General features: G+C 40.2%; 1 protein-coding gene across 2 annotated transcripts in view; it reads right to left on the bottom strand.

The window, feature by feature from the left end:
• zfpm1 (zinc finger protein, FOG family member 1) overlaps positions 1-22,393 on the bottom strand; it is a 212,446-nt gene that overhangs the window by 129,242 nt on the left and 60,811 nt on the right. For both annotated transcript variants that reach the window (XM_059993028.1, XM_059993029.1), the window contains exon 3: positions 12,099-12,194. In XM_059993028.1, the coding sequence (XP_059849011.1) occupies positions 12,099-12,194 (96 nt within the window). The remainder of the gene's footprint in view (positions 1-12,098; positions 12,195-22,393) is intronic.

Here is a 22,393-nt window from a genome sequence, read left to right as displayed (position 1 = left end):
CACAGGAAAGTAGTTCTATCATTAAAGACCCCAACGATCCAGACCATGCTCTCTTCTTGTGGTTGCCACCAGGAAGGTGGTACTGAGTCTCAGGACACAGATCACCAAGTTCAGAAACAGTTATTACCCCTCAACATGAGGCTCTTGAATCAGAAGGGATAACTTCATTTGCCCCATTACTGACGTATTCCCACAACCTGTGGACTCACTTTCAAGGACTTTTCATCTAATATTTTCAATATTTATTGCTTATACATTATTATTATTATTATTTCCCTATAATTGCACAGTTTGTTAGCTTTATCAGATTAGCTGTTTTTCCATCCTGTTGGGTGTGGCCTTCCATTGATTCTATTGCATTTCTTGTATTTTCTGTGAATGCCTGCAAGAAATTGAATCCCACCGTTGTATATGGTGACATACATGTCCTTTGATAGTAAATTTACTTTGAACTTTGTACTTTGAAGTGCACGCTTACTTGAACTTTTTACTTTGAAGTGCACATTTACTTCAGCATTAGCTACAACCGCTGAGATCTTCAAACCATGAAAATGGGACAGGAAATTCAACTGAATTTCAAAGGCATCATATTGAAAACATCCCTGATTCACTGAATCAAAGGTACCTTAGGTAGTGAGTACAGTCATTTCCAAATTTAATATGAAGAAAATTTATAAGATGATGAAATGAAATGATCACCTGATCTGATAGAAAGGAGAATACTTCAGTAATAGAATACTGAAGTAGAAGTGGTAAAATTCCACATGGGGTCGGGGTGAGGGGGTGCTGCAGGGGAATGCATCAGGTTTGTATAACTCTGGGAAGGTTGAGGACAAAAAACTGAAAGACTTTCTTCACTAATTTTCAAATCATTAATACCTCGTATAACCTGCAGGCACAAAACTATGAAAGCTTGGAAATAAACCTTATATACTAAGCTATAATTTAGTCACATTACATAACACCACATTTCAAACTAAAACAAAATATTTTTGATGCATTTCACTCTCAAAAGGTCACAGCTCATGAGCACTGGATTAAATTTGCAAGTTATTGATTGACTATTCAGAGTAAACAGCATTTAGATGTCCTTAGAGATGCAATAATGGTTCTTTTGTTAAGTCAAAAAGAAATCAAGGTGACATTTCTCCTGAAAAATTAATTTTCTATTAACTTTGTCAAACATAAGATGTTGAAAGTTACAAGAAAGCCTATGCTAACTAGTCCCTTAGATGAAAATTAACATGCCATGCACCAGAAGTGTATAAGCAATTTAAGTGCACAATGTACAGATCATAAATAGCTCATAAAATCCATAAATCCATAAAATAACTTACAGCTTTTAATGCAACATTTGATAAAAATAGCTCTCCTTCTGGCCAACTTCAGCATGTGTTGCTTCCCAAGCTACATTAATATGATTAATTGCAATGCTTATCAATATCTTAATCTATAAAGGCAACAGCAAACACATCTAGATCCAGGTACTACATTTGTTAATAAGCATCTGTTGTTTTCTTTTCATCCACCTGTTTTCCAGCTAATCAGTTTGTTGGAAAACATAACTCTGCTATGAACATTGCACACAATCCACAGCAGCTCTGCATTAAAAACTTGGCAATATTTCTGATGTTACTTTGTGAAGTCATATTTTCAATGGAATACAACCGTCTGCTCAGTGGCCCCAACAGCACAACTAGCAATATTGTTAATACAACAACACATACAAAGTGCTGGAGGAACTCAGCAGGCCAGGCAGCATCCGTGGAAATGAGTAAACAGCAGACATTTCAGGCCGAGACCATTCATCAGGACCGGAAAGGAAGGGGGAAAGAGTTAGACCAAGAACATGGGGGGAGGGGAGGAAGTCATACAAGGTGGTAGGAGATAGGTAAAAAGGGGGGGATGGGGAGATGAGAAATTAAGTAAAGAGCTGGGAAGTTGATTGGTGAAAGAGATAAAGGGCTGAAGAAGTGGCTACCTGATAGCAGAGAACAGAAGACGATGGAAGAAAAAGAAGGGTGAAAAGCACCAGAAGGAGATGATGAGAGGTAAGGGGAGAAGGTGTGAGTGGGAAAGGAGGAATGGGGAATGGTAAAGGGTGAGGGGTGGGGAAGTTCAATAGATCAACATTCATGCCATCAGGTTGGAGGCTACCCAGGCGAAATACAAACTTGGCTTCTCCAACCTGAGTGTGGCCTCATCATGGCAGTAAAGGATGCCAAGAAATGATATGTCAGAATAGGAATGAGAAGTAGAATTGAAATGGGTAGCTGCCAGAAAAATCACACTTTTTGTGGCAGGCAGAGCATAAGTGCTCAGCAAAGTGGTCTTCCAATCTACGTTTTGTCTCACTGATACACAGGAGGTCACACTGGGAGTACCAGATACAGTAGGAGAATCCAGACCCACAGGTGAAGTGTCACCTCATCTGGAAGGACTGTTTGAGGCCCTGACTGGTCGTGAGGGAGATGTGGCACTTGTTCCACTTGCAAGGATAAGTGCCAGGAGGGAGATCAGTAGGGAGGGACAAGTGGACAAGGGAGTCGCACAGGGAGTGATCCCTGCAGAAAGCAGCAGTGGTAATAAATTCACTTTGAACTTTGATTTGACATCAGACCTTGAGATTCTCAGCAATAAAACTACATTTACAGCTCCTTTTATTCTTAAGATTAAAAAATATTATTCATAATTTCTTCATTACTGGAAGCAGATTTAAAAAGGGGTCAGAACTTCATCTTGAGATTTAAAACTCAGATTTTAAATCAGAGATTTAAAACTAAAAAATTACCAATTCCTTATAGTATACAGTCGATTCCGGTTGGGCCATTGGTTAATTGGGGCAGCCCCTTGCTTGGTACAACTCTTAAAAGAACAAAATCTGATTGAGAAAATTGCTGGGATTCCCTTCATCTATTTGGGACACTATTCCATTTAATTGGGGCCGGTGACTGTTGCTGAACAGGCTCCAACTAGTAACAGTCACTATGTGGCCATTAGATGCCACAGTGTGCTTCAGGCAAACATCTTTAAATAGACACATACAACAAGCTGGAGGAACTCAGCAGGTTGGGCAGCATCCGTGGAAACGAGCAGTCAATGTTTCTGGCCGAGACCCTTCGTCAGGACTGAAGAGGGAGGGGGCAGGGGACCCATAAATAAGGTGGGGGGAGGGTGGGAAGGAGAAGGCTGGTGGGTGTCAGATTAAAAACCAGAGGAAAGACATATTCCCAAAAATGAGACGTGGCTGTGGTCAGGACATGATCGAAGAGTCGGAGGGAGGCAGAGATCACAGAGGGTTGTTATGAATGCACCACAGCTCTGAGGGGCCGAAGGGGCGGGGGAGCACCCTCCTTTGTGAGAATCGCAAGAGCATTATTGGGTTGGCACAGAGGACCCAGGAAATGAGAGAGACCTGGCCATTGTCTCCTGGATACAACGTTTGTGGATTGGGGACTATGCTACGTGCAAGCCCTCGGGGAAAGTGGGCTGGTTGAGAGAGAGATTGCATCATCCCAACCCGATTGACATCTGCGACCCCGTGAGGAAGTATAAAAGAGGGTCTGGGGGGAACAAGAAGAAACGCTAGCGATCCTGCAATATCGGGAAGCCATTTGAAGGAAGCCACGTGCGTTCGGTTCCCTTGCCTGGGGGCTGGTGGCTGGTACCACGGAAAACGACTTGGAACTAACAATGGGGAACCAACTCCCCCGATGCAACGGATTGGCCTCATAAAAGTTCCGGGGAAGTTGTCTTAATAAAACTGTCTCTCTTAAACCCAAATAGCTGCAGCTTGAAAGGACAGTGACTTTTATCTTTCCATCGGACAATACAATATCCCCTAGACAAACGATAGAGCTATTGCTTAATTGATGATTATTATTATACCTGCGTTTTTTGATTGAGTATTGATGACATATTTTATCTGAATGTCTGTATTAATCTTATTTTCGTGCCCCTTTATAAATAAAGACTTTTAAAAATAGTACCATCAGACTTCAACGGACCTCTCTATCTTTGCTGGTAAGTGACCCAGTTACAGGGTTCGTAACAACAATTGGGGTTCTCGTCTCAAGATTTGAAACCAAATTGGTGAGCCAATGAATCGGGTTTGTAAGTCCAAACGCGGGTAGCCAGATGGGAAACCAGCAATGATGGACGTGGGTGAATTTATAGAAAAATCGACTCTGGAGGCGCTAGAGGAGGCCACCAAATCAGACTTGATAAATCTGGCGAAAGGGTTAAACCTCGCAGAGGTGAGGTTGTCAATGAAAAAGTGGGAGGTGCGGAGGGCCATAACTCAGTATTATATTGTGAAGAATGTGTTTTCAGCTGAGGTATTGGAAAATATCCCTGAAAAGGTACCAACTAGTGGGATGGCTCAGTTCGAGTTGGAGAAATTAAGGCTGGAACATGAAATCAAGTTAAAGCAGCTGGAAGCAGCCGAGAAAGAAAAAGAGAGAGAGGGAGAGGGAGAAAGGGGGGGGAGAGAGGGGAGAGGGAGAGGGAGAGAGAGAGAGCCGACAAACAAAGGGAGCATGCGCGCCAGCTAAAGGAGTTAGAGGTGAAACAGGATCAGGAGCTCCAGTTAAGGGCCTTAGAGGTGAAAAGGGAGCAGGAAAGAGATGAGAAGCAAAGAGAGCATGAACTTCAGTTAAAAAAGCTGGAAGCAGCTGAGAAGGAGAAGGAAAGGGCTGAGAAGGAGAGGGAGGCAGAGAGACAGAGGAAACATGACTTGGAGATGGAGAAGTTAAAGTTAAATGCAGTCAGGGGTCAGACCGAGAGGAGCGGTTTGATGTTAGTCGGGCATTGAGGTTAGTACCCCCATTCGAGGAGATGGATGTTGATAGTTATTTCTTGCTTTTTGAAAAGGTGGCAGTGAATCAGGAGTGGCCCAGAGCACAGTGGGTGGCGGTGTTACAAAGTGTGTTAAAAGGGAAGGCACAACGGGCATATGCGGCGTTGTCCATGGAGGAGGAGAGTTATGACAAAGTAAAGGCAGCCATTCTCCGGGGTTACGAGCTAGTACCTGAAGCTTATAGACAAAAGTTCAGAGATTTACAGAAAGGGTGGAATCAGACGTATACCGAGTTTGCCCATGAGAAGGCTGTGCTCTTGGACCGGTGGTGCACTGCAGAGAGAGTGGGAGAAGATTATGGGCATCTCAGGGAGTTAATTCTGATTGAGGAATTTAAAGGTTGTGTTTCGGAGGATATCCGGACGTATCTGAATGAGAAGCCGGATAAGTCCATTTCAGAATTTGCTAGGTTCGCAGATGAATATGCTCTAACCCACAAGGCAAAGTTTTCCTCGAATAAAAGTACCCGGAGAGACCATGGGAATGATCGAGAAAGTCCGCCGGCTGAGGCAGAGGTCCCGCTGGGAGCTAGTGGTAAGGTCAAGGGGGAAAGGCAAGACGGCCAGAGATTTCAGGGCTTGACCTGTTTTAATTGTGGGAAGAGCGGGCATGTTGCATCTCGGTGCTTTGCTCCGAGGAGGGAGACGGGAAAAGGGAAAGCAGCAGTCCTTCTTGGATGTGCAGTGGTAATCAGTAGATCGACAAGAGAGCCCTGGGTAGACAGAGTACGAGAAGGGTCTGAGACTTGTCTGTCACACGGAACCGTGTCTGTGAGGGAGGGAGACCCACCAGTTCCCATACGAATCTGGAGAGACATGGGGTCTGAGCTGTCATTGATCAGCAGTAAGGTATTAGAGTTTGGTCGAAAGACGAGAAGGGTAGCTGTAAAGGGAATAAGTAAAAGGATAGAAATGGTGGCCTTACATGAGGTCATTATGGATTGTGAGCTGGTGTCTGGACCCGTTGAAATAGGGGTGCCATCAGAATTCCCGAGAACTGACGCGGACGTCCTTCTCGGTAACGATTTAGCAGGTGGTAAGGTTTGGGCAGCCATGATGAGGACCGGCCGACAGGTGAGTGCGGTGGCCCCACCCCTAGAGTCCCAGATCTATCCCGTATGCGCGATCACTCGCAGCCTGTCGAGAAAGGCAGCTGAGAACGAGAGCAGTTTAAACCTGGCTAGTTTTGATTTGGCCAAGACGTTTCTACCGACCCTGTACCACGAGGGTTTAGTGAGTGGTAAAATGAAGAGTAGTAAAGTAAAAGAGGGTAAGGAAGCGGAGGTAGATCTACCTTTAGCGAGGAGAAAGGTCCTAGAGGCCAGAAATAAAGATGAGGAATCGATAGAGTGGTTAAGAGGTCCAGAGTTGGACAGGGATGATCTGTCGGGTTTGGCAGAACTGTTTGAGGAAGTTGAAACTTCTAAAGGTGTTCCCAATAATGAAATGAGGGCAGCCCTTGATGAAAAGGGTGCCCTTACCTCGAAGAAGTCTGCTGGGTTGGCAGGTGAGGTTGTTTCAGCTCACGGGGTTGAGTTTACTCCGGAAGGGAGTTGCCCAGAGAGTACCTGGGAGAAACGGGGGAACTTAGAATTTGAAAAGGGTACGGGTATTGAAAGCCTGGAAGAGGCCAATGTCCCGTTTGAGTGTGTCCAAGATGGGGATGCATGTGGTACTGAACCTAGTAACGGAGCTCAGAAAAAGTCTGAGGTATTTGATTCAGTAGAACGCCCCGTGTTCGCCGTCCTTGTGGGTCAGATAGACTTGGTTCAGTGGAAAAAGGGTTAACCTTGGTAACAGTGGGAAGTGAGAGTTCCCAGGTGTTTGTGCTCGAAGGTGTGTTCAAAGTTAATGCAGAATTTAAGAATGGGGAGATAAGAATTATTATTGAAGGAAATGGAAAGTCTGTAGTTCCCAAGTCGAATGAAGAAATTTTAAACCCGGCAGATCGCTTACAGAGTGAGCCGGGAGATAGCGGGGCCCCCCACTCTATTGTTATGCCAGGATGGGGTGTGCAGAGGCCGAATTCGAAATGCTACTTGAATGAAAAGTTCGAATTAAAAACCAATAGCCTGAAGGGTCCTGATGAGAGGGCTAGCTACCTGTGTAAAATTAAAGAATTGGGTGGAAATGGTCTAAGTTTGGGACATGGTGTTGATAAAATAACCCCTATGAACGAGGCGGGCGGGAGTTTACCTCGCCAGATTACTCAAGTTCCCCACGTGGGAACTCACCGGAAAAGAGGCAACGGTTAATGGGGATGCCATTTTAAATAGCAAAGCAGGTTGTGCGGGATTTCGCCAAAGCCTGTGAATAATAAAGACAACCCCCCTTGGAAACCTGCTGGTAAGTGAAAACGACCAAAACGATTAGTATTCACATAAACTGTAGATGCACATAAGCTAAGATCACAACTCCTTAGTTTTGTTGCTAAAAAAAAATAATAAATAGGTGGTTATTAAGTTGAAGTCTGATGCTACAAGACTTTAGTAAGGTACAAGATGTTAAAATATTAAAAGAAATGCCACTGTAATTGTTAACCATTTGGATGCTGAATTGAATGTATCACTGTGTTACTCTGTAGAAAAAAAACTTTTGTATTGTGTTAGATTCTAAAACCCTGTAAGACTCTGTACTACTTCGTTTCACCGCTGGTGAAAATGCTTTGAAGAAAGGGGGTGTTATGAATGCACCACAGCTCTGAGGGGCTGAAGGGGCGGGGGAGCCCCCTCCTTTGTGAGAATCGCAGGAGCATTATTGGGTTGGCTCAGAGGACCCAGGAAATGAGAGAGAGAGAGACCTGGCCATTGTCTCCTGGAGACAACGTTTGTGGAGACACTTTATGCTACGTGCAAGCCCTCGGGGAAAGTGGGCTGGTTGAGAGAGGGATTGCATCATCCCAACCTGATTGACATTTGAGACCCCGTGAGGAAGTATAAAAGAGGGTCTGGGGGGAACAACCCCTTCAGACGCACTAGAAGAAACGCTAGCGATCCCGCAATATCGGGAAGCCATTTGAAGGAAGCCACGTGCGTTCGGTTCCCTTGCCTGGGGGCTGGTGGCCGGTACCACGGAAAACGACTTGGAACTAACAACGGGGAACCAACTCCCCCGATGCAACGGATTGGCCTCATAAAAGTCCCGGGCAAGTTGTCTTAATAAAACTGTCTCTCTTAAACCCAAATAGCTGCAGCTTGAAAGGACAGTGACTTTTAACTTTCCATTGGACAATACAATATCCCCTAGACAAACGATAGAGCTATTGCTTAATTGATGATTATTATTATACCCATGTTTTTTGATTGAGTATTGACTACATATTTTATCTGAATGTCTGTATTAATCTTATTTTCGTGCCCCTTTATAAATAAAGACTTTTAAAAATAGTACCATCAGACTTCAACGGGCCTCTCTATCTTTGCTGGTAAGTGACCCAGTTATGGGGTTCGTAACAGGGTGAACAGTGAGAAAGGGTCTCACTGATCTCCCGTCAAAGAGAAGATATAAACTTCTTCAGGGTAGGCATACCTCGAAGAGACTTTGCAGCGGAGTAATGAATAGTAAACACAAAGTACACTGCAGATGTTGTGGTCAAATCAACACATACAACAAGCTGGAGGCTGTGGTCAAACCTGCTGAGTTCCTCCAGCTTGTTGTATGTGTTGATTTGACCACAGCATCTGCAGTGTACTTTGTGTTTACTATCTTTTAAATAGCATCTATTGCATTTGTTTGCTTTCAAAAAGCAGTGACTTTGTCTCTAAAAGTTGGTGAGAAATAAGCAGTAAGACAACTTTGAACTGTTTTGCTCACTGCAGTTTCAAGCATTCAGACTTGCAGATGCCAGAAATGGCTGGGAGTGAAAATGAAATGATTTCACTACTTCAACAAGTTAGGAACCAGGAAGAACTTGAAGGTATCGATGAACATCTTGAACATTACAATGAAATTGAAGATTTGCAGGATACAACCAACGATAGCATAGTACAGACAGTCCATTATCTCCACTAGGTGTTTGCACTTATTTTGTTTATTGTGTACACTGGATGAATTTCTCTGTTGATAATTATTATAAACTAATACACAGTTTTATTGTACTGTCATACTATTTATTGGCAGTGTTCTAACTTGTCTCAACATTTCATTTAAATACATAATTTGTTACTCAATTGATCTTTATGTTATACTGTGTTAGCCATTCCCATGAAACTTCCGCCACTTGGGCCAAAATATACCACCCCCAAGTTGTCCCAATTAACCAGAATCCACGGTATTTGGCAATTTTAAAATGGCAGCTTTGAATCTATTTTATAAACTATAAAAATACATCAACACTGTTTACTAGTTAATGTGAAGTCTTTGTCTATCTTCCAAATGTCAACAATTCCCATCTTCACATAAGGAATGCAAACTTTATATACGGGTAACTCAAAGGGTGGTTAATGAAGCTACATCTGATCAGATTTAAATAATAAAGTCAAGACTTTCATTTCACCATTATGAAGTCAAATAGATATATTCTACATTTGAAATTAAATTTAAATTTCTGTTTCTTCACATTTTTTCAATTTATAGAATTAAAAAAACAGATGGAATTGTTGATATATAACATTTCAAGTAGTTTATAAATTCAGCTGATATTCAAGATACTTATTACTCAAAACTGGAACTATACAGAAGGCCAAAAATCAAAGGCATCTTGTAAAGGGCAAAAGCAAATATTATAGTAATAACAATTTTAAAATTACCAAAATAAATCTTTGTGAATACTAACACATTGCAAGGATATTAAACGTTGTGAAAGCTCTATGCTGAGATTTGATGTTTTGTTTTAATTTAAATACAGCCAAGAATCTGAGTGAATTTAAGTTGATAGCTTTTTTGTTAAATGATGTTAAATATTACAGAAAATTGGTGGTTTAAAACCCTGGTGAGTAAGCTTTATCTTGGTCTTCCCCTATCATTCCCAATATTTTGCTCACAGCATATGCTTCCTTTGAGCAGTGATATATCATGTGATTTAGAGAATGGCCGATGCTGTTTGTCAGAATTTTCAGCAAATTGCAACAAGAGCTAAAATACTCCAAAGGCAACAGAATTGGAAAACACGACGGCTCAACATAAGACCATAAGTCATAGGAGCAGAATTAGGCCATTTGGCCCATTGAGTCTGTTCCGCCATTCAATCATGGCTGATCCTCTTTTCCCATCTGTTCACATCTCTGTTTAAAATGGACACCCCTCTATCCTGAGCCCTCTTGTCCCAGACTCAACTACCGTAGGAAACATCCATTCCACATCTACTCTGTCTAGGCCTTTCAACAGTTGAAGGATTCCCCCTCTCCACCATCCTTCTAAATTCCAGTTACTACAGACCCAGAGCTATCAAATGTTCCTTGTATGATAACCCTTTCATTCTCGGAATCATCCTTGTGAACCTCCTCTGAACCCTCTCCAATGCCAGCACACATTTTCTTAGATGAGGGGTCAAAATCTGTTCACAATATTCAAGGTGAGGCCTCACCAGTGCCTTATAAAGCCTCAGCATCACATCCCTGTTCTTGTACTCAAGACCTCTTGAAATGAATACTAACATTGCATTTGCCTTCCTCACCACCGACTCAACCTGCAAGTTAACCTTTAGGGAATCCTGCACGAGGACTCCCAAGGCCCTTTGCATCTCAGATTTTTGGATTTTCTCCCCATTTAGAAAATAGTCCACACATTTATTTCTACTACCAAAGTGCATGACTGTGCATTTTCCAGTATTGTATTTCATTTGCCACTTTCTTGCCTATTCTTCTATTCTGTCCAAGTCCTTCTGCAGCCTACTGGTTTCCTCAACACTACGTGCCCTCCACCAATCTTTGTATCATCTACAAGCTTGGTAACAAAGCCATCTACTTCATCATCTAAGTCATTGATTTACAGCATAAAAAGAAGCAGTTCCCAACACCGACCCCTGCGGAACACCACTAGTCACTGGCAGCCAACCAGGAAAGGATCGTTTTATTCCCACTCATTACCTATTACAAAATAATTTTAGAAATTTTTAAGAATAAAGATGAGAAACTGAGGGAGGCTGGTTAACTATATTTAAAATTTGGGTATAGTGCATAAACGTGCAACTGGGGAACAAAATGGCATGGTAGGATCAGGGCTTTGGTGGGCTGTTCGCATGGAACTTGCAGGTTCTCTTGGTGAGTGCATGGGTTTTCTCAAGATGCTCTGTAGAGGTGCCAGTAGATTAATCAGCAGTTGTAAATTGTCCTTTGTATAGGTTGATGGCAAAAAGATCTAAAGATGGACATGTGCGAGACAAAGTAAGTAGCAGGAGTCCCGGGAAATTAAAAAAAAGGGTAATGGGATTGCCTGCTTGGGAGCTGGCAGGGAGTGGAATTGCCAAATGGCTCGCTCTGTATTAACACACACAAAACGGCGGAGGAACTCAGCAGGCCAGGCAGCATCTATGGAAGGGTCCTAAAGAAGGGTCTTGGCCTGAAATGTCGACTGATTACTCTTTTCCATAGATGCTGCCTGGTCTGCTACGTTCCTGCAGCATTTTGTGTGTGATGCTTGGCCGCTCTCTGTATTACTTAGTTTATTTATTGAGCGATAAACTATGGAGTAGGCCTTTCCCGCCCTTTGAGCAATGTAGACCCAGCAACCCCTGACAAACCCGACTTAACCCTAACCTAATCACAGGACAATCAACAATGACTAATTAGCCTATCCGGTATGTCTTTGGACCATGGGAGGAAACCAGAGGACTCGGAGCAAACCCACACATTCCACAGGGAGGATTTACAAAGACTCCTTACAGAACAGCACCAGAATTGAACTCTGGTACAGCCCCAGCTGTAATAGCATTGTGCTAACCACTAAACAACCATGGTACCAGACATGCATCAATTTAAAATCTGCTGATTACCGATACAGGTTAATGTATTATCTAGTCTGGGTAAAAGCAAGATGGAAGTTTATTCATCAGGTGCGTAACCACCAATTACATGCACTGCTTCACAAAACATACACAAATTTACATTTACTTCCACCAGGCTTGCATATTCTCCATGGAAACTTTGACAAGAAATTCCCAAGATGCAAGAGTAACATAAGCAAAGTGGAGGATATATACTTCAGTAGGTGCGCATAGAATGTACCTAATAAAATGGCCACTGAGTGAAAATTCAGACTATAATTGGTACTTCGTTCTGCAAAAAAAAACACATCACAGTTACCTGGCAGGTGCCATATTTCAGAATTCTTCTGATCATCTGTTGGGTACTTTACTTCCATTTCTTCAGGAGTCTTTGGTACATCCTGTAACCATTGGTCTAAAATGGCAGAAAAACACCTGTTAATGGCGAGTTCATATAAAGCAACCTTCAAGCATGTATTAAGAGAGACCTAATATTTAGGATCTCTGCATGTCTATCAGCACTAATTTGCTTAAAGGCGGATTGCTACATGACTAGAATATACAGCAACACAACAGGAATGACATTGAAATATTTAAAGGAATTAAAGGTCCTAGAATTTGTAAAGCATAGAAGGATGGTATTTCCCTTTTGCAAGAGCAAATTTCCAGCTGTATTCCCCAGCTTTTTCCCCTGTGCCCTGGTAATTTGTTCTTCCTTGGGTATTCAACTTGTTGAATTTTTGAAACCAACAACTGAAACTACATTCACCAGCTTCTCAGACAGTGAATGCTATTCTCAGAATACTTGTTGCATGCTTCTCCTCTAGATATTAAGCCAATGCCCTCCGACTTTTGTTCTCAATCATTCTTCCAATGTTTCTTTTTATTTATTTAATCTTAATGATTTGAACACTATCAAATCATCTCTCAAACTTTGATAAATATTTCATATTCATCAACCAACTGAACAAAGACAATACCATTCTAAAATCCCCCAGTCAATGATCAGCAATCTTTTGATGGGTATGAGCATTTAACAACTAGACCCAAGCCTCAACCAGCTCAGCCACATTTAGAGGTCATGTATCAAAAAAGGTTTGCACTTAAGGCACTGGTCAGACCGTACAGGCTCCACTTCAATGTTTTGGGATGTTACATATTAAAGCTTAACCTATGTAGCTAATAAACCACTTGACATGTCATTAGTACGTTAGAGAAAACCAGGGCATCCACGGAAAACCCATGCATTCATAAAATGAATATGAGATCTCTTTGCAGGGCAAACCCAACTTCATGATTGAGCATAGGCCCCCAGAGCCATGAGAGATCATCCTGAAGTACAGTGTGACATTTTATGTATAAGATGTTAGTAGCTGAGTTGAACTTTAGCAGAGCATTGCAAGCAATTTAAGCAATTGTGGCACACGACAATCATACCCAGGTACAGATGAATTATGAATGGTTTTACAGAGAATTGGAAGACATTACTTGATTACTGACCTTGGGAATATCTGAGATTTCTAGGGATATTTCCTGTTGAGCCTTTAGAAAATGAGGAAAAGTAAGTTTATGTTTGAGACTGAAATTAGATATTGATGACAGTGGAATTAGAATTGACATTGGTTCCAAACTTTAGCTCTCCTGCATTGGAAAATCAAAACTACAATTAAAGAGAGCAAAAAGCAAACTGCTGGTGGAACGTGACAGATCTGAAAGCCTCTGTGGCTGCAAAGACATAATCAGTGTTCCACGTCAAGATCCTGTAAATGGTGTTCTTTTAGTTTGCATTTGCGCAACCTAAGAAAAATACACCTCACATTCAAGTCAAGTCACTTTTTATTGTCATTTTGACCATAACTGCTGGTACAGTACACAGTAAAAACGAGACAACATTTTTCAGGTCTATGGTGCTACATGAAACAGTACAAAAACTACACTGAACTGAGTGAAAACAACACAGAAAGAAACTACACTAGACTACAGACCTACACTGGACTGCATAAAGTGCACAAAACAGTGCAGGCATTACAATAAATAATAGACAAGACAACAGGCACTGTATAGGGCAGTTCCACTGATAGCTCCCATCTCAATGGTATGAACATTGAATTTCCCAAATTCAGGTAATTTATATTTCTTTCTCTTTCTTGTTGATCTACCTAGGCTCCTTCAACTCCCCATTTCTAAACCCTCCCAGCCCCATTACCTAATTCCATTCCCCTTACCTACCTGATTCCATCTGCCTGTCACCCACACACTTATCCAACCAGATCTCCTAGCCCCTCCTTCATCTGCTTGTCATCCCTCCCTTATCTCATTTCTAGCTATCACCTTGCATTTTTACCATCTCATGCCTCCACGCTTCACTTTTCAGCCTGTCTCTACATTGCCCATCCTCTTACCTCACTTGCTTCTATCTACTCTTTAAATTTCTCTCCTTGTCTGTCTCTGCTTTCCATCCACCGGCCAATATCTTACAACTTCATTCTTTCATCCTCTGTAAGACCATAAAATCTCTCACACCCACTTCCACCTATTGCCTGCCAGCCCCTGCCTAACCCATCCCTGTCATCTCTATAGCGGCTACCTGCCCTCTACATTCTCAATGCTGATGGAAGCTCTTGATCCACAACACTGCAATCCCTTTTCTTTTACAGATGCTTCATGATCGGCTAAGTGCATCTAGCAGGTGCTTTTTTAGCTCCGAGTTACAGCATCTGCAAACTCCAGAAATACTGAGATTTGGTATTCAGCTTTATTCTACAATAAGTCATTTCTGCAATCAAGTACTGAAAAACTATATTTGAATTAAAATAAATTCCTCTTTGAATGCAATATTACATATCTCAATGAAAAAAAATGCTCATTACATCCTTTTATACAATTCAAAAAAAATTATGTACATGACTGAGATTTCTTCTGCCAGATATTGTAGAAGAGAAAACAAGGAATGCAAGGGAATATTATTGGGTGTTCTGTAAACTGCTACCATAGTCCATTAATACACAATTGTTCTTTCAGAGCATGCTTGCAGGAAAAAAAAAGTTTAGGAAAATTATTTGGATGTGGTCCAAAAAAGGCAGCTTGCTTTCACCAGACTTTGCCCTCATTGTATAAAAGGAAAGTGTATGCTTATCAGATTGAGCTGGGATGGGAATTATGCTTAGGGAGTTTGGAAGCAGAATGTACGTTACACCTGGTACTGGCTTGTTTGTCAAAACGATAAGTTGATAAACAATATTAAGGTTGGACAAGGCCTATATTCCTAATTGATTATTTCTTTTAAAAGGAAAAGATAAGAATTTAAAGGGAGAATAATCTGTTTGCTTATTTATTGCTACCTCTATAGCTATATTCTGAAAAGTTTTCTATCTTTATTAATATGATTTTGTTATGTTCACAATATTGATAATCTAAATGTTAATGACGTGGCAGAATAGAGGTGTATGACAGTTAACGATTTGAAATATTAGTTAACATGGATTCAATATAAAGACAAACATGTACTTTGGGCAATAACTTGTAACACTGTCATAGGGAAAGTAAATAGGTGAACTTATCAAATAAGTCTAGCTGTCATAAACTTAGGAAAATATCTTTATCAAATTACTGTGAAACATATGTAACAGTTAAGGCACATCAGTGCCCATCATATTATACAAATAATTCTAGCACTATATTATACGTGTTTTCAAACAGAGACAGGATGAACCCATTGACCCATTGTGCTTATAATTAACTGGTCATTAACTGGCAGTTTTCTGCTCTTGGTATAAAACTGCACAACGTTGTGTTCCAGCCGAATCTTGAGTTTTTGACTGAGAATGGCAAGTAGAAGTTAATTTCCTTTTTAAATTTTGTTTAATGAAATCTATTTCATTGTCTTTGTCAATTAAATTTATTGATGAATTTAGCTTTCAGCAGTGTAAATGTCATCCAAGAGGACCACAACCTTGTCATAGGGCTTAGAGGCTTGTGTACCTCAATGACATAGAAACCTATGTTGGCTGGAGTCAGAGTTTTGGCTCCTAATAGGGTCACCCATTTCAAACAGGTCAAAGGGTTGAAGCCAGACTCCAGGTTCAGGGGTTCAGCTGAGGGGTAACAACTCTGACACGGCATCAGCAATGAAGAATCCTTCCACATCTAAGTGTGACGGTATTCTTGAATTTCCACCTGGGACTTGCATGATTAATGGTAGTGAAAACCGAGCTACTGACACAATGAATGAAGTCCTGACCACTATCAGAGATGGAGGACTTTCAATGCTGCCCTAAATTCCTGTGGCATAACAGGCAGTGGGTAGTTGTAAATGTGTTGGAATATCTGTTTCAATAATAGTTTTAAACTTTTGGGTGAAATACATAATTGGAGATATTTGCTGAGAAATTCATTTTCTGCCAATATTATTTACAAATTGTACCTGTGGTGTTTTGTATTCTGCATCTGAAAATTACTTTAACTGATGTCACCTGAACTGGTATTTTTTGCTTAACTCAAACTACCCTTGATAAGACACATAGGCAATCTTCTAGAATTTTTTTGATCCAATGATGAAGGAGGAGAGGCAATGGCATATCCAATTAGTATTCAAGTACTTATCAGATTAGTGTGTGACATATATACAAATGTTTTCTTGAAAACAATCTGTAAATGATTATTAGACTGGAAAATGACTCTTGCACGCATCTGCTCCTCTTCTCAGGGGCAACAAGATTGTGCATTCATTAGAATTGGTATATACTTGCACCTTGAACACATCGTTGCGTGCATACGGTATACATCTCAGAAGACAATGTGCATTATATTCATGATGCTGTAATGTTTGACCATGTCTGCAGGGATCAGAATCATATTGGGTGGATTAGGGACAGGGAAGTGAGGAAGAAACTTGTGGTTTAAATATCAATAGATCATGCTACAAACAAGAATCTACCAATCATATGTGGACACAGTAATTATAAATGTTCTTATCAGTATTTTTAAAAATTTACTGAAATCAAGTAACATGCTCACAAACTTGACTGTTGTAAATATGAATCATATTTTGAAGACAGAGCTGCTGTTAATGATCTTATAGCTGTATGATGCATTTCAATTTTGACCAAAAGCAGAGATTGCCTTGATCCAGTCAGGAACACTTAGATTAACATGGGGTTTCAGAATTCTAGCTTTTGTTGGGTTATAAATCTAGCAGATAATGCTTAAGGAGTAGATATTACTTACTTCAACTTGATACAGCATTTGTCAATCTTCCACATAAACGCACGGAGGATGACAAAATATTAAGGCTGTACCGATGCATGTCTGGTGGTTATATAAAAGGCCTTGTTATGTAAACCAAATTTACTAAAAAGCTCAAATAAGTGAATTAGATAACTATAAGGTTAAATCACACAATAGATCAATGATCAAACACTGTTATTTTTATAAATTGCTTATTGCTTTTGGAGGGCAAAACTTTTCAAGTTTGCTGATGACAAAAGGTAACTTGCTGTGTTGATGAATTTCTGAATATTGAGATAAATCTACACTGGTGATATGAACAGAGAGATGGCTTCTCTGTGAAGTGTGAAAGCATAAGAGGAAACAATGTGGAACACATTAACTGATAATGCAGTTAAGGTTACAGAGCAGAAAAGACTGAGACATTTTGTTACTTCATTATTTATAGGGCCAATAGAAAACAAAGAAATTGTTGGCAAACATATGCCGGCCTTTAATTACAAGTCAAGATTGTGGACTAATTTGGTATCATTCAGAAATATATAATCAGAGCTGGAACTGATTACAAAATGAAGAATTTTTACAAAGATCCATGCAGGACTCATCCATGCAAACATCATATTGAAGAAAAGTGATAATCATGTCTCTTCTCTAGAATGCAAGTAACATTATAACTTGACACATGAAAGATAAGGACTTTAGCATTTTCATTGGTATTGATAATTAGTTTCCAGGGAAGCTTTCCTTGTGGCTATACAACTGAAAGATTTGAAAGTAGTTCAAAATTATAAAAGTAAAACAAGAAATCTAGTTCGTTTTCTAAGATAATAGGAAATTGGAATTTTTGAAAACATGAACACATTGCAAAAACAATCATCGGTACTGGTTCTAAAACTGCATCAAGGAAACTGCTGGGTCACTTGAAGCTTGAGTAACCAAAGCCTTCCCTTGCTGGAAAATTGTGATACTACAAGGCTCTTAAGATCTAATACTTTATCTTCACCTTCTTAACCTGATTATTTAGATTTTAACCTTTACCCTACAGAAAGTAAAACAGTATCACAAACATTTCGAACAATCTAAGATGCTTCCAATGCAATTACTGACTCTAAACGTTACAGACCACGATGCGAAATTGAAACACATGGTGAAATGTAAAGAGTAATAAAATCACACAATGACTTCTCGCCACTGACATAAAGATCAGGTAGATAGTCAATCTTTTTTCCTATGGTGAGGCATAGGTTAAGGTGAGAAGGAGGAGTTTTAAAGGAGATTTGAGGGGAATTTTTTGAGTGCCTTTGACACCTGGAACATGTGATCAAAGCAAATCTGATACAATCTCTACATTTAAGAGACATTTAGACATGGACTTCAACAGGCAAGGCATAAAAGATGCAGATCTAATGTGGGCAGATGGAATTTGTGCAGATGGGCAAGGTGGTTGGCATGGACATGGTGAAGCAAAGAGCCCATTTCTGCACTGTGAGACTATGATCCCTTACAAAAAAAACCAATAATGGACAAAAACCAAAAAGCAAAACAAAGATGATAAAATGATGGGCAATCCAGATGAAACTGTCAAATCAACTTGAGAGTCCTTTTCATAGAACTGCTGAAATAATAAAAACTGATCAACTGAACTCCGGTAGATATGATAATCAAGAAGAAAAGATTTATTTGCATATTAAGATTCCAAAGTAAATATCCATACTTGTTGGGTCATTTTATCCAAACTGAAATGTAATATCCTAACTAGAGAGAAAAAAACATCACAGCTAAATTGCCTTTGTTCAGAAAATCATCAAATCAAGAGTGATGTGAACACATGATGATATGCCCCAACAGAGCATGAAAGACAATTTCAGATCAAGCATCAAATATAGGCACAGTGCCAATTTACTATGTACCTTTTGTACCTAATAAAATGGCCACTGAGTTTCTGTTTGTGGTATTATGCTGCTGTAGCCCATCCACTTCAAGGTTTGAAGTGTTGAGTCTTCAGAGATGCTCTTCTGCACACCACAGTTGTAGCACGTGGTTATTTGAGTTATTGTTGCCTTCCAGTCAGCTTAAACCAATCTGTCCATTCTCCCCTAACCTCTTTACACTTCATTGTGATCGCTTTACACTTACGATAAGTTTGCTGACAACACCACTGCCATAGGTTGAATCAAAGCTGGTGATGATTCAGCATACAGGAGGGAAATCGATAGGGAGAGGATCAGAGGTGGAGAGGGTCAGCAAAATAAATACTCCATTTCAGATTACCTGTCCTGGGCCCAGGATGTAGGAGCTACAATGAAGAAACCACTTTCTTAGAAGATTGTGAAGGCTCGGCTTACATCTAAAACTTTGACAAACTTCTATAACTGTGTGGTGGAGAGTATGAGGCTATATCAAAGCCTCGTGCTGAAGCAGCAATGCCCTTGGACAGAAAAAGCCCTCTCTCCACTATTGACCATATCTACTTGGAGCTTTGCAGCATTCATCATCAAGGGCCCCTACTACCCAGGTCATGCTTTCTTCTGGCTGCTTCCATCAGTAAGAAGGTACATGAGCCTCATAACTCATACCACCAGATTCAAGAACAGTTAATATCCCTCAAACATCAGGATCTTGAATCAGAGGGAATAACTTCATTCGCCCCATCACTGAACTGTTCAACTGAACCTATTGACTCACTCTCAAGGACACTTCATCTCATGTACTTGATATTTATTGGTATTTATTATTATCTCTTCATTTTCTTTCTTTTTGTACTTGCACAGTTTGTTGTCTTTGCACACTGGTTGTCTACCTTGTTGGTATGGCTTTCATTGATTCTATCATGGTTAGTGGATGTACTGAGTATGCCAGTGAGAAAATCAATCTCAGGTGACACACATACTTTGATAATAAATTGACTTTGACCTTTGAACTAATTAACAAGGCATTTTTGCCCACAGAACAGCAGCTCACTGATTTTGTTTTTGTTTACCACACAGTTCCTCTGTAAATTCTTAGATTATTGCACATGAAAACCACAGGAGAACACAGTTTCTGAAATACTTAAACCATACACCCTGGCACCAATAGTCATTCCACAATCAATGCCACTTAGATCACATTTCGCTCCCATTCTGATGTTTTCTCTGAACCCCTTGGCCATGTTTGCATGCTTTTAGGCATTTAGTTGCTGTCCATGATCAGCTGATTAAATATTTGCATTAACGAGCGAGTGTACAGGCGTACCATGTATACTGAGTGCATACTTGTCTCTAGACACAAGGGGATGATGTTAGTATTGAACATGCTGCATTTGTAGCAGGATTTAGACTATAAATTCTACAGCCAAGACCTTGGCAGCTTACTATAGAGCTATAAATATATAATGAATCGAGAAATTCCAGTTTCAGAGAGCAGTAATGGAGAGGTATAGACACCCTGGAGCGTCGCCAAGCTAAAGGAGGTGGTAGTGAGATGTAACTGGTTACTGGCAGCTTACAATGAAGAAAAGAATGCTGTTATCAGGCATTACCGATGGATTTGCAGATGGGAAATCAGAAGGGAGCACAAATCATGATTTAAAGAATAAAGGTAATGAGATGCCTATGGAAAATGCCAGAGACACCTTGTTATGACTCAGTAATTGAGAATGGATCCAAGTGTGGTAACAGAGCTGGATAATGTCAAACAGAAGGATCATTTATTCTTATCAGAATTGCAGAAAGTGTCGTTAGTAACTTTGATAAAGTATGTTTTAATGCTAAGGACTGGAGACAAACTTAATGACCACGATTCATACATGGAATTTGAGGAAAAGAATACAAATCAATGGATGGAGATGTCACAGGACATTTTAATTGAGCAGAGGGATGATGTTGATAGATTTGAAGGCGATGGACCAGTAGCTCTCAAGAGAGAACTATTAAAAGCATTAGCTAACATTAAGATAATTGGGTAGTCAGCAGTTTAATGGACTAGGGTAATAGAGTAGGAAGTGAGTCTCGTGGGTAGTAATGAGGTCAGATTCTACTTGACAGGTGACAGAGAAACTAGAGAAAGATATCGATTCAGCACTTGGGAAGCTTGATCAACAGGGTCCGAGTAAGGAAGTGAAGCAGCAGAGGTAGTTAATCAGGCAATTTTGATCTTATTGACTTCCCCTCATGTACAACTGCCAGTGAAACCGGAGGACCCAGGAAAGAAGGGTTTACAATAATGGCTTGCATCAAAAATAAACTGTTAACAGTTAATTCTGTATTACAGAATGATCTTGGAATAGGGTACAGATTACACTATGCTGTTGATTGTAAGAGTAAGATCACAATCCTGTACAATTAAACCAATTGCTCACCTATTTTATTCATCCATCAGAGCTCAAGAAGCAGGTACATACAGGAGGCCAGGTTGAGAGACGCCAATGGATGCTGCAGCAAAGGTGAGAAGGGAGCATGGGAGAGCAGATCAACAGCAGCAGTAAAGTTTTGGTGGAAGATGAAGAAAGATGAGAGAGACAGCAGTACTCAAGGGTCAAGATAGGGATTGGGAATGGTAGAATTACTCTGAGATAAGAAAAGTATGTCAATTTGCAGAATGGAAAAAACTCGTAAGGTTAGAGGGAAAAGATGTTCTTTGGGAAAATGTGTTCTTTAAAAAAAGGAATAAAAGATTCAAAGTAGACATGATGTGCCCATGACTGGAGTGGTAGCAAAACCAACACAAGAATAAGCACAGGGAAGCTTAATAATTACATGGGTCTACTTACACAGAAGCTAATATGATACATATATCCTGAACTAAGTGGAGACTTTGAAAGGAGACAATGGGAGATTAGGGTGAGAGGGAGGGAAGGAGGGGGCAAGGGGAGAGTACAGCAGAGAATTAGCACCAGATGCTTAATTTCTTCAACTGACCTTTTTGAAAGATATAGTCATAGTTCCAACTCTATGGATTTCCTCATCCTTCTAAACAGAATGTGGTTTCCATGCTATCTAAAACAGCTTTATTCCCTATTGTTGCAAGATAAGCTGTGCCAGTCCAACATTCTTGACTGCTGCATGAGCAAGGAGGATACCATCTTAAAATAGAGTGGGTGGAAGGAGAACTTAATCACACAATGGGCTTGAAGGGTGATTTAGTCAAACAGAGATATCAGGTGTCTGAGTAAAGTCACTGATAAACTTTTCTTTAAAGGAAGTTGAATAAATAAAACATTATTAAATTAAATGAGAAAAAATGTAAACTACCTAATGCAGATATTACATTTAAGAAATAAATGTAATTTCTTAATTTAGGAGAGGAAATCAATGTGACAAGTAAGAAAATTGCCTCCAGACAAAACTGAATACTTTTCTAAATATTGAATCATGCTACCATTCCCTATACTGTCTAAAGAATGCTTAC

Source organism: Hypanus sabinus, chromosome 17 (genome assembly GCF_030144855.1).
Source record: "Hypanus sabinus isolate sHypSab1 chromosome 17, sHypSab1.hap1, whole genome shotgun sequence".
Classification (NCBI taxonomy): domain Eukaryota; kingdom Metazoa; phylum Chordata; class Chondrichthyes; order Myliobatiformes; family Dasyatidae; genus Hypanus; species Hypanus sabinus.
This window is presented reverse-complemented; position numbering and strand designations above follow the sequence as displayed.